At 30.5% G+C, this 12602-nt stretch overlaps 2 protein-coding genes across 2 annotated transcripts; one reads left to right on the forward strand and one right to left on the reverse strand.

The window, feature by feature from the left end:
- The first annotated feature begins 4188 nt into the window (after window positions 1-4188).
- On the forward strand, window positions 4189-6162 carry LOC105638613 (desmethyl-deoxy-podophyllotoxin synthase). The gene is made up of 2 exons (XM_037636685.2): window positions 4189-5215; window positions 5322-6162. The coding sequence occupies exons 1-2, from the start codon at window positions 4310-4312 to the stop codon at window positions 5940-5942; spliced, it is 1527 nt and encodes a 508-aa protein (XP_037492613.2). The 5' UTR covers window positions 4189-4309; the 3' UTR covers window positions 5943-6162.
- Window positions 6163-6959: 797 nt separating this feature from the next.
- On the reverse strand, window positions 6960-7868 carry LOC149497039 (protein GAST1-like). The gene is made up of 3 exons (XM_089719998.1): window positions 7821-7868; window positions 7707-7734; window positions 6960-7291 (listed from the first exon to the last, which is right to left on the reverse strand). The coding sequence occupies exons 1-3, from the start codon at window positions 7866-7868 to the stop codon at window positions 7110-7112; spliced, it is 258 nt and encodes an 85-aa protein (XP_089576124.1). The 3' UTR covers window positions 6960-7109.
- Between the last annotated feature and the right edge of the window lie 4734 nt (window positions 7869-12602).

Raw genomic sequence — 12602 nt, forward strand, 5'->3', positions numbered from 1 at the left:
AAATAATATGTTCATAGAGTTTACCTTTTAAAAGAAAATATCATGTTTTATATCAAATATCCAACCACATTACATCTTTGAGAAAATAAATTTATTTTGGTATTAAAAATTTTTAAATTACTTTTTCGTAGTTTTCCTTATATATTTGAAATATTTATATTATTTTGTATAATAATTTAGTTTACATTTTAAAATAAAAAGTTAAGGACATATTCCGGTATTGCAATGAAATAATAATTACACGTATTATAGAAATTAAAGTTTAAACAAATATTCATAAGTACCATTAAAGATAAATACAATTATTAATTGATTTAGTAATTAATTCATTATAAATTGATAAATAATTGAATGTAACCGATATTTAATTGAATGTAAATTTTTTAAATTAATTAGTAAAAAATTATTAAAAAAAGTCAATTGATTAATAATTTAATATCATAATTTATCAATTACTAAGAACTTATGTTATTTAATAAACTCAAAATATTATCAGTTATCCAAAAGGATATTTAGGATTTCTAAAATTTTATTAAGGTTATTACAGATAAACTCATTATTCATCTCATTCTCACTTTTATATATAATATAGATAAAATGAGTTAAATCTTTTAAATAAATATAAATGAAATAAATTATTTCGAAGCTTGTAAAAAAGTCCAACCACATTTGGTTTTTAATTGAATAAAATATTTTTGAGTATTATTCCTTCCGTTTCACTTTAATAGCAATATTTGCTCTTTTCACAAGAATTAAGAAAATTATTGAAATTCATTAATTTTCTAAAAATATATAATATAATGTCTAAATTGTCTTTTTTTTAAAAGTAAATATAAAAATAAATGACACCTAATAAATATAGATAAAATTGAAAAATTAATATAGTCTCAAAATTTCAAATAAAAACTTAAAATTGAACAAAATAAAATATCTATTTACTGTTATTAAAATGGAACGGAAGATGTATAATATATTAATGTTTGACTTAAGTGGTTTTCGAATAAGAGACCATGGGACATAAAGTCTTAGCCTAATGGTTAAAGTCGAGATAGATTCAGTTTTCCTTTCTAACTATAAATAATTCGTTGTTGGTCTTATAGGTTGGGTTTGATCTTTGCTTGTTAATTCATTTTTATTTTCATTTGGGACTATAAATAATGATTATTATACACTTTGTACTACTGACAACAGTTACAATAGTCTCAAAGCCATCAAATACAAGAGTCTCAAAGCCATCAAAGGCAGTACAATCATTATCAAAAGCCCATTTGCTTGTTAATTCATTTGGTGATCGATCATCAATGAATTAAATATAACTCCACGGAATCATTCGTTAGTGTCATCAACATCCAATTAAAATATAATTAATTTTGTTATAAAATAATATAAAATTAGAGAAAAGAAAGAGAAAAGATAGAAAGCAAAATATGAAAAAGAATACAAGGGTGTATTTATTATTCATGAGAAACCACATATATATAATTATATAAATGAAACTTTAATAAATCTTACATAAATGGAACTATAATTACATAAATCAGGAAGATAGAGTTCGCAATAATTAAGAATATAGACTTCTAGCCATATAGAACATTCACTTATTGCATAATAAATTTTAGTTTAATTTATTTATTAAATAAAAATTATACTTAACTCGTATTAAGCTACAACTCTACTTTGAAAACTACCACGCCATCTCATGCATATGTTACATGACAGATCAATGAAAAAATTAAATAATATTAAATAATTCTTCACATGCATCATGCATAAGTCTTCATTCCATTATTTGTTCCTTCACAATAATATTAAATAATTTCATCAAATAACAATCAATCATGTATCGTCTGATTGATCTTTTTATTTGTGTAAATGGTGAGAAATCTCGAATTTAAATATTTTCGACTATAAGAGTTTTCACCAATTTTATTATTTAATATTTTACTAATTATCATTTTTCTGATATGAAGACAACATTCTATTTTCTCCGCACCCATACATGGACCTGTTGCCTCTACTTAGGAGCTCTTAAATTAATCTTCATATGAAATTTCTAGTTTTTAATATAATTGCTCATTTTGTTCAAATTGAAGCAGATACCAAAAAGTATCACGCAATAATTTTCTTACAAACCAAACAGAAGTCAGTCAGTCATCCTTGAAGAATTTAATCAAACACTGGGGCTGCAAATCCAATGAACCAAAATAAGCAATTTTGTCTTGCTTTGGAAAATTGAAAATCAGAGGACCTACTTGAACATGATATAATCGCACACAGTTGAAAATCAACTTTGGTTGGATTGATTATGGATTCGCTGACGGATAGCTTTCTTCCAATAATTGTAAGAGTTTATTTGATAAAATAGAATTATCATTTTCCTCGGTTTGTTTTCAAACAATAAATTGCTGAAAAATATATTTCATTATTTTCAAGTTCCAAAAAATACGGAACTTGTCGTATATTTTCGAGTTGAAATTTCAAAATAGAGGATGGTAATAAACCAATCTTCAACTACCAATTCAATTTATAAAATTCCATTAATTTTATATTTGCTTTATATATTTTTTGCCGGACTTTGTTGAATCACAACACCTAATTTTTTTTTGTACTATATACATTTTTAATTACAATGTGTGATAAACATGGACAACAAAAGTCGTTGCAAGACTCAGAGGTAAAAAAATAAAACTATGTAGCAAATAAATTAAATATAACACCCTCGTGCTATAATCTTTTTTTAGGCTTATTGCGAATTAACTTGTTGTATTTGATAAATTTATTATTAATAATAATCTAAATTAAATCTTGATTTTTATCTGATGGAGATACAAAAACACAAAACAATAAATAACAAAAAGGAGATTATTATTGAAAAGATCTATGGAGATTTTGATAGTAATTTCTCATTTCATACAAACAAATTTGGATGAAACTATAATTTCTATTAGCTTCTGATAATTTAACCTTTTCACTAAGGTTAAAATATTATATTTTATTATTTATAGCATTTTTTGGATAATTTAATGTTTAGAATTTGAAATAATATATTATAAAATATTATTTCCTCTAAAATTTGACAAAACATTAATAGAACAGCCGACGGTTATTAAAATAGCTAATTCTGTGCAATAGGGTCCAAATATATATTCTTGGTAACTTACAATTTTGGATTGATAGGCCAGCCTCCATAGCAGTCACCTGCAATAGCGTCCGGCTTCGGTTGCCTTCCAACCCAAAAATAGAGTGATGCATCTGTTTTTCCTTCAGAGTTGTTGTGACTGACTTTAGTAGCTGCCGTTTTGGAACTTGGATAACTAAATAAAAGGTAGAGGAGGATGTTGAATTTTCCATACGACACAGTGGACTTTCTTAATATTATAAATTGGAGCACGAGGAGAAATTACGGGAGACAAATTTGAATTCAGAAACCACTTAAGCACAGTACATTCAGAAAACTTTAAGAATTAAATAGACATATGTATGCATAAATAAATATACATATATTTATTTATTTCTTTTAATAATTAATCATAGATTTATTATATTCATTATTTTCAATAACTAATAGCCACATTAATAATAATAACAAGAAGAAATGGCTTTTTATTAGTCTTTAGACATAATTTAAACTCTAAAAGCAATTAACAAACCCTTTTTTTTTTATAAATTATAGTTGAGGTAAATTATCATTCCATGACTTATTGAGTAATTTTATTAGTTATAATTCAAGAAATCCATCACCCTCTTTTAAACTTGATCAATTAATTAATCATTTTGTTCTATAAGTACTTCGTCAAATCCACAAACCAAGCATCTCTAATAGCTTCAACAAAACACGGCGAAAAATTTTTTATAACAAGACTTCAAATTTAAAATTTTAAATCTTTATGATCTTTCTAATCTTAAATGAGCACTAGTTCAAAGACAAAGCATTGTAATTAAATTAAGCTAGGATTGAACTTAATTATATAATATGATGTTTAAAAGCATGCATCAAATTGTTGAAATTTAGTGTTTGATATACAACTTTTAATGAAAAAATAATTAACAAGCATAAAAGGTTTAAATTTTAAATCGCTTACAATGCTTCAACCAATCCATTGTCAATTGACTTTTCAAAATTTGAAGAGAAAAAATAATAATACCTCAACATAATATTAATTAATATGAATGCAGAGAGCCGGCTACCAAGGCTTAATATAATATATGATTAGAATTAAAATACGTTACCGTACTATCCTATAAATATGGATGATGAACATTTTGCAGCAATTCATCAATCCATATCAATACCTAGGGCATTTTCATCATGGAAAGCCAATTCCTTTCTTTTCCATTCCTTTTCACCTTCCTAGTACTTCTCTTGACGGTATTAAGATTATGGAAAAAATCCAGAAAAAACTCAGCTCCAAATCTACCACCAGGGCCACAGAAATTGCCTATAGTGGGCAGCATGCATCATTTATCTGGCTCCTCGTTACCCCATGTCCGTCTGAGAGACTTGGCCAAAGAGCATGGGCCTATTATGCACCTTCAGCTCGGCGAAGTCACGAACATTGTTGTTTCTTCGCCTGAAACTGCTAAAGCAGTTATGAAAACCCATGATCACATTTTTGCTCAAAGACCCTTTCTGCTTGCAGCAAATATAATGGCTTATAATTCAACGGATCTTGCCTTTGCGCCCTACGGAGATTATTGGAGACAAATGCGAAAAATCTGCACCCAAGAAATGCTGTCTAATAAACGAGTGCAGTCATTCGGATTAATAAGAGAAGAAGAAGTATCAAAATTAATTACAGAACTTTCTTCCCGTGCAGGGTCAACAGTCAACTTTAGCAAAATGTTCAATTCTGTGACTTACAATATCATTCAAAGAGTAGCTATTGGCAAGCTGTGGAACGGAGAAGAAGTAGTCATTCCAGCTATCAAGAAATTGATAGAAGCTGCCGGAGGTTTTAGTCTTTCTGATGTATACCCTTCAATCAAATTGCTTCATAAAATTAGCACTACGAGGTTTAAACTACAGAGAGCTCATAAAGAAGCAGATCGGGTATTCCAGAATATTATTGATGAACACAGGGCTAGAAGGGCATCAAGAGCTAAATCTGGTGCAAAGAATGAAGAAGAAGATCTAATAGATGTCCTTTTGCAAGCTCAGTCTAAAGAAGACCTTGAACACCCTATAACAGATGACAACATAAAAGCTGTTATCCTGGTTAGTTTTTTTTTTTTTTTTTTTTTTTTTTTTATACATAAATACAAGTTTCTCATTGATGGAAAATATTGTTTTGCTTACTAACTTATGATAAAATCTATTTCAGGACGTCTTGTCTGGTGGTAGTGACACATCAGCTAACACTGTAGTATGGGTGATGTCAGAATTACAAAAAAATCCGGACGTGATGAAAAGAGTACAAACTGAGGTAAGACAAGTTTTTAGTGAAAAAGGGTACGTGGATGAAGAAAGCATCGGGGAATTACACTACTTAAAAGCAGTTGTAAAAGAAACTATGAGATTACGTCCTCCTGGAACAATACTTACTAGAGAATGTATGGCAGACTGTGTAATTAATGGTTACGACATTCCTCATAAATCTAGAGTTATTATAAATGCATGGGCTCTTGGTAGAGATCCTGATTACTGGCCTGAAGCTGAGAGATTCAATCCGGACAGATTCTTGAATTCTTCAATTGATTTTAAAGGAAACCATTTCGAGTTTCTTCCATTTGGTGCCGGGAGGAGAGTTTGTCCTGGAATATTATTCGGCATATCTAATGTTCAATTTCCTCTTGCCCGATTGCTTTATCATTTTGATTGGAAACTTCCTAATGGAATGCAGCCAGAAGATCTTGACATGAACGCAAAGTATGGAATTGCAGTGACAAGGGTAAACGATCTCCAACTAATTCCCATTCCATACCTTCCTGCAAAGGTGAAGTAAAATCTCAATGGAGCTTTTCTTTCTACGTTACTTTGATCTTTGCAGATGAGCGGATCAACTTTTTTTTTTTTTTTAACTGTGTTTGAAATAAAAAATTAAATAAAAAAAAAAAAACTTAATTGTGTTATTTGCGACAAAGAATTCGTAGTCCTGTCAGTTTCTATCCTTTGTTTTTTTTATGAGCCAAAGAAAGTACAGAAATACATTATTATTTGTCAAGCACAGAAATATCAAAAAATTATATATGATTAATATTTAATTTTCTCTGTTTCCTATTTATTCACTAAATTGATGAAAACACTTGTGGTCGAGACCTCTTACAACTCACCAACGATTGACTGTTTCCTTTTTAATTTATAAATTGTTTTTAATTTGTAGCTTCATATGGATTAACATATGCAGATTAATGACTTTCTTGTCTAAATTTCATGCAATAGAAAAACAAAAGATTTTTGTATTTTAGCCCTAATTTCACCTGTTAATAGGTACTAAACATGGAATATCCATATTTAATAAAAGATAAGAAATAAAAATTACGATCAACAACGTAAAAATAAAAACAGTGTAAATAGAAGAAGTAAAAGTTGAAAGTGACTATTGATTAAAGTGAAGAAATATAAATATAACCTAAATTTCCAAGATCCAACGTAGAAGAGCCTTCATTGTGCAATAATTTTAAAATAGATTAGCAGCAAATATAGTCTGAAAATAAAAATAAATTATTATGAAATATCAATTAAGAAAAAAACGTGGGAAGCAGGAGTCAATCAACCCACGCAGGGTAGACGGGGAAAAGAAGAGTCCAGCTGAAAAGCTAGAGAACCCAGCAGAATTAAGAGCTTTTCTAGTGGGAATTAGCAGATTAGATGGTATAGGAACATTAGCGGTTATGTATTTATAGATCAAGGCCTGGTGTTCAAGCTCCATCCATTGAGATGGAGTAAAAGGTCCTCTAGCCTCTGTGAATGCCCCATGCATGTTTAGACTAATACAGTACATAAATAGTTAATGCAAAAATAAATATTGGAAATGAAATCATCCCAACAGCTCTTCATGATAATTCAATTTTCTAAGAAAAAAAGTATAATATTAAGAAGTACATTTATAGCATAAACAGTATGCATTGGGATTTAAAAATAAAAATAACAATGAAACGCTTGTGTAAGTTCAAGGGCATTTTGGTCCTCCTTCCTTGGTCTTCCAATTATTGTAGCAAGGGCATAGATGTTTGTTACCGTAAGTCCCAGGTGGAACACAAAGGCACTTTGAGCAACACTTTAGGCAAAAGAACATGCATGGCTTCTTGTATGATGTTGCTGAGCACCTATAACTACATCTTGGTTTGCAGTCTGTGGCAAATATAGTGTTAAAAAAAAAAAAAAAACAATTGAGTAAACTTTTTATTTATTTATTTATATCACAGGTGCTCCTAGTCCATTAGATTAAGTCTAATCTTGCTCGTGCCATGTCAGGCCCATAACGGCACACTCCTGACGGAAATTTTCTTCATTCACAAAGATCAAACTTTGTTATTTAAGAGACTTAAATTGAAAGTTACTGTGATTTATGTCTATATCATAAATAGAATCTAAATGACTAAAAAGACCGGTCTTGTTTCGAATTTTAAAAGTCACCAGTTCAAAAATATCAATTCAACAAATCAACTATTTATAGTAAAAAGGAAATATCTAAATTCTTATCTATCTAAAAATTTCTACCAATTCTAGTAGATACTGATTTTTTAATTAGGTTGTTTATATTTACCTGAAGGATGAAGCTTTGAAAATTTTGCCTGTTAACAAATTATAAACAAATAACAATTAATTAAACTAATTTTGAGAAAAAAAATCAGCAAAATTATCTGCTGCCGCTATTCAGTAGCACTGAAAGGACTAACAACAGGGAATCGGACTTGAGGCTTCTCATCTCTCTCATTTAAAACTAAAAGAAAGAAAAAAAAAGTGATATTGTTTAGTTGAAGAGTGGATAGACAGTGAACAAATTGTGAGTATATTTATAGCAATTTTGGGGGTACGACTGATTAGAAAAAGAGAATTAAAAAAAAAAAATTGCACGGCTCATGGTGGTAACGTTGGAATTAGATTACCTACGGATTGTAGCTTAGTTAGCAATGCAGACTAGGCATGTGAGAAGAATTATCGGTTCGATTTTCACTAAACACATCTGCAGGGAGAGGTGAAAAGTTTTAGCTGTGACTAAACTCCAACCTGAATTAAGCATTCTCTGATATAGTATTCGGATACGGGTAGTTTAAAAAAAAAAAAAAACATTGGAATTAAGTTTTGGCACCATGCCAAATAAAATCCTTCCACGTGATTGTTTATGAAAATGTTTGCGCTAAAAGCAGAATCCATGTTTTCTATCGTTTTAATTTGCTACTCCCTTCCGTTTTTTTTTTTTTTCTGTTAAATTTTCAGTTTTTATTTTTCTTTTCTATCGTTTTTTTTTATTTTTTATTTTGGGGTTCTAAATTATTTAGGGGGAAAAAAAAAAAAAAGAATGAGATCGTCGTGAGTGTCCTGTAACACCTGTTGCAATATGGTGGTTAGGACATGTGACAATTCATTATTTATGATCTAATTTTGTGTGACTCGTAAACTTTCTTTATGTATATATAATTGGCCAATGGATTGTTTAAGTAAAATTATTAACTCCTTGCTTGGGCTTAAGTCTATCAATCCTAAATTCGATATATTTTAAATTAATTCATTTTGGTTTTAATACAAAAAATAACTGTTATCATTAAAATTAATAAATTAAATAATTTATTCATATAATTAAAAACTATATAAATTGTCACTTAATATATTATTAATTCTCTTAAATTGTAATTAATAAATTATATTTAATAAAATAACTAATTAAAATTAATAGAACTTTATATCTTTGGAATCTTACATAATACAATATATTTGAGATTACTAAAGCTAGAGTAATATTTAATATTTTGACAAAATTAACATTTTTATTTACTTCCTTTTGTCTCCTTAGTTCGTTTAGGACAAGAGAATTGATTTAAAATTTATCTAGTTTTAGTGACAGACATCGTTTTCACCTCCGCGTTTTATTATTTCCTCCCTCGTAGTGTTCTTTTACTATGTTTTTAGAATATAATTTTTGTAGATGATGATGCTTATACTTTGAGTTTAAATGGAATTTCTTGATCTTTCATGTTCTCCATTTTCCTCTCTCTAAATGACCTCCACCCTTTTCTTCAATTAAAATCTATGTACCTTACTCCATTATCTCTATTAATAATTTTTATTTTTTTTCTTTTTGACTTTGAAAGCAACTCTTCCTTCCTACTCCCTCTCCTGTAAAAATACTTACAATTAGGCTCAGTTTTGTTGCTGTGAAATAATTTTTAGCAAAATATTTTTCACAATTTTTTATTATTGGGGACATTTGGAAAACTAAATCTACGGAAACTATTTTACTGGTTAAAAAAAAAAATGACTTTTTATATTCAAGAGGTTAAAATATTTTTCAGATTTTGAAAAACTTATTATTACTTTATAAATCCATATTTTGTTAATTTATTAATCATCAGTAGCCACTATTGCCACTCATCGTTCCCGGTAATTTTTATAATTTACCTTTTTTTCCATTATTCTCATATTTAATAATAAAATTTTTAAAATACGAAATTTATAATCTTATGAGTTAAAAATTTTAATAATTTTTAACTAATTTTCAAATTGCAATCAAACAATGAAAAATAAGCCATTTGAGAAAATGTTTTTCTTGAAAAATATTTTCCAAATGTAAATTATTTTTAGGAAAGGAACGGAGCCTTAATCTCCTCCATCCATGGTTGTGGATTTATTCATTGTCCGATTTCTGAACAGAATTGCTAACTAAATATTTGGAGTATCTTAACCAGTTTTTTTTCAATTGAAATTCATGTTGAATATCTGAATCTTAGTTACGTTCAATCTTCTCGCTGTTTACAGCCATTTAAAATTATTAGCATAAAGAAGAAAGGCCCAATAATGTAATTCTTTTAGTGAAAGAAACAAAAGGGAAATAAAAGGAAGATGTAAAAAGAAGGATAATTTTGTCAAAATAGTAAGCTCTGGCTTTAACGATCTCTGCTTTGGAAATAATACTTCCCTATATATACACATACATAATGACGAAGCAAGAAGTTTTTGTTCAAGAGGGGTATTAGCGGTATTAGCAACAACCTTGTTTGATAAAATTAGCTTAATTATTCTATTAATTTTCCATCAAACGTTAAAAATTAAAAGAGAAGTAATGTTTTGTGATTCACTTGCTTAAATCTCTAAACATTAAATATTAGTATAATCGTTATATCCGCAAAAGTATATATTTTCTTCGGTCATTAATCACCACTCCCTTGGCAAAATTATATTTAGACCTGCTAAAAGATTTTTTTTTTTTTTTTTTTTTTGTATTTTTACCATAAATTTGATATTTAATAAATTGGAAATATATAAAAGTCCCCACAAGGTTAATTTCTGTCCAAGTCCAACACTAGCAATTTTGTTTTTGCTTTTTTTCTTGAAATAGATCACTGCAGCCTTTCTTTCTTTCTTTCTTTCTTTTTTTGAAAAGGAATATAACTTTGAAAGTTCATTCCTAAAACAACTCATTTACATTTGTAAAACCATTTTCATGTTCAAAACTTTAACAAGCAAAAACCAATGTAAATTAGTTACTACAAAGGATTAACAAGTGTTGCTAACCCAAGCTTGAAGTACTAAAAACTAAAACACAAACATTCCATCATGTCGGCTGGCTACTGCTATTGCTATCGCGACACTCCATTCAGACACAACTGCTACTGATGCTGCTCCTGTTCCTAGTTTTCTTATGGGTTATGACTTATAATCCTAACCTTTTGACACCTTTCGGATGGGCTACAGTGACTTCTAGTGAGACTGACAGGAATTGGGCATTGCCTGCTCTATGAACAGCTCCCAAATGAGCTTAAGAGATTTGTAACTTGAGAACAGCACACAATTCTTTTTACGAGTTCGAAGATTGCGAGTTCTGGCCGAACATGATAACAGCACCCACGGCAATCGCAACAGACAAAATTAACATGCTCTTCATGCATCCACGAGCTTTCGATAACCTCCCCAAAATTGTGTTGCAATACTTGTTGGCATCTCTTAATGAGGCTATGTAACATCCCTTCTCGGTCCACCCGTAAACCCGAATAAACCGAGACGAGACGCTACAAACTGGTTGACTGAATGAACTGACATGCTGAAATCATCCTGTATATGAACATACTAGCATGATGAGATCATAATGTATAATGAATCTAATATCATGCTGAGATTGCTTATAGGAATAATGTACTGATGCTGTTATATTAATACTGTCTATAATCTTTACAAGACATGATACTAGTTACAAAATGGATTGGGCCCAACTGTATGCCCTGTACATGCCATAAAAAGAATAACAAAATGAGTTTCTACCCTGAAGACCGAGTCTTCTACAGATGAACGGCAGCAGTTGTAAACGGACCCTCTACGGACCAGTCTCAAAACCTGCGAGTTAAACAGGTAACTCGCTGAGCAAATAAAGCTCAGTGGATATCTCAACAAGGAAAGAAACAATAAAGCACATACTTGTATATAAAGAATCATGTAGGCACACAAGGCACATATAAGCACACATATCATGATATTTTTCATTTATCTGTATGATTTATGTAATGTTATGTCCAGATATCTGTATGGCTCCATAAGGTTATAGCGAAACCGAGGTGATAAGAAAAACTGTATAAACTGGATGAATACTGTATACTTGGCTGCTATGGCCCATATAATCATATCCACTCAACGGCCTGTAGCCGGAGTAACAAACTGTATGAGGCGCAGATCTGCTATCCTATGTCGCGACATGGCCTTATCGACATGGTTTCTACCTAACCTCAATGGAGCATAATGTTGGTATGTCAAATGTATAACACAACATCATAGTAATAGTTCATCACTTCATAAATTATAATGTTCATATGATTTCACATCATTTGCATGCTTGGATGTTGTTTTGATACATGTTCTAATGTTGTCTTTTTGTTTTGAAATGATTGGATGCATACAAGTTGAGCAAAGAACCCAATTACATAGAAAAAGAAAGTCCAAAAATGCAGGAAAAGCCAAGTCGCGAGCGCGCCTGTGGAAGTCGCGAGCGCGAGATGCGAAAAATAAGAGACAGTGTGTTATCAGGCACAAGTCGCGATCGCGTACTTGAGAGTCGCGAGCGCGTAGTGTGCCAAATGAGAGACAGTGAGTTTTCATGCCAACTACGCGAGCGCGCAACGCAAGTCGCGAGCGCTTCCAGGCCAAGGGCCAACTTCGCGAGCGCGTCTTGCAAGGTCGCGAGCGCGAGAAGAGCAAAATGAGAGTCAGTGAGTTTGAAGTGAAAGTCGTGCGCGCGCAGTGCAAAGTCGCGAGCGCGCGACGTGCTTCCAGCCTACGCAGTGCCAGGTCGCGACGCGTTTCCAGCCTGCGCAGTCTGCACTCTTTTGGTCATATCTCTCAATATACAAATCCAATTTGGGTGATTCAAAAACCCATGCAAAGCTAACACATAGAGGAACAAATAACTCTTCTATGACATTTCCTAATTCCATCATTAACTAGGGTCAAAATCAAG

Source organism: Jatropha curcas, chromosome 4 (assembly GCF_041381405.1).
Source record: "Jatropha curcas cultivar XTBG-Jc1 chromosome 4, XTBG_Jcur_1.0, whole genome shotgun sequence".
Classification (NCBI taxonomy): Eukaryota; Viridiplantae; Streptophyta; class Magnoliopsida; order Malpighiales; family Euphorbiaceae; genus Jatropha; species Jatropha curcas.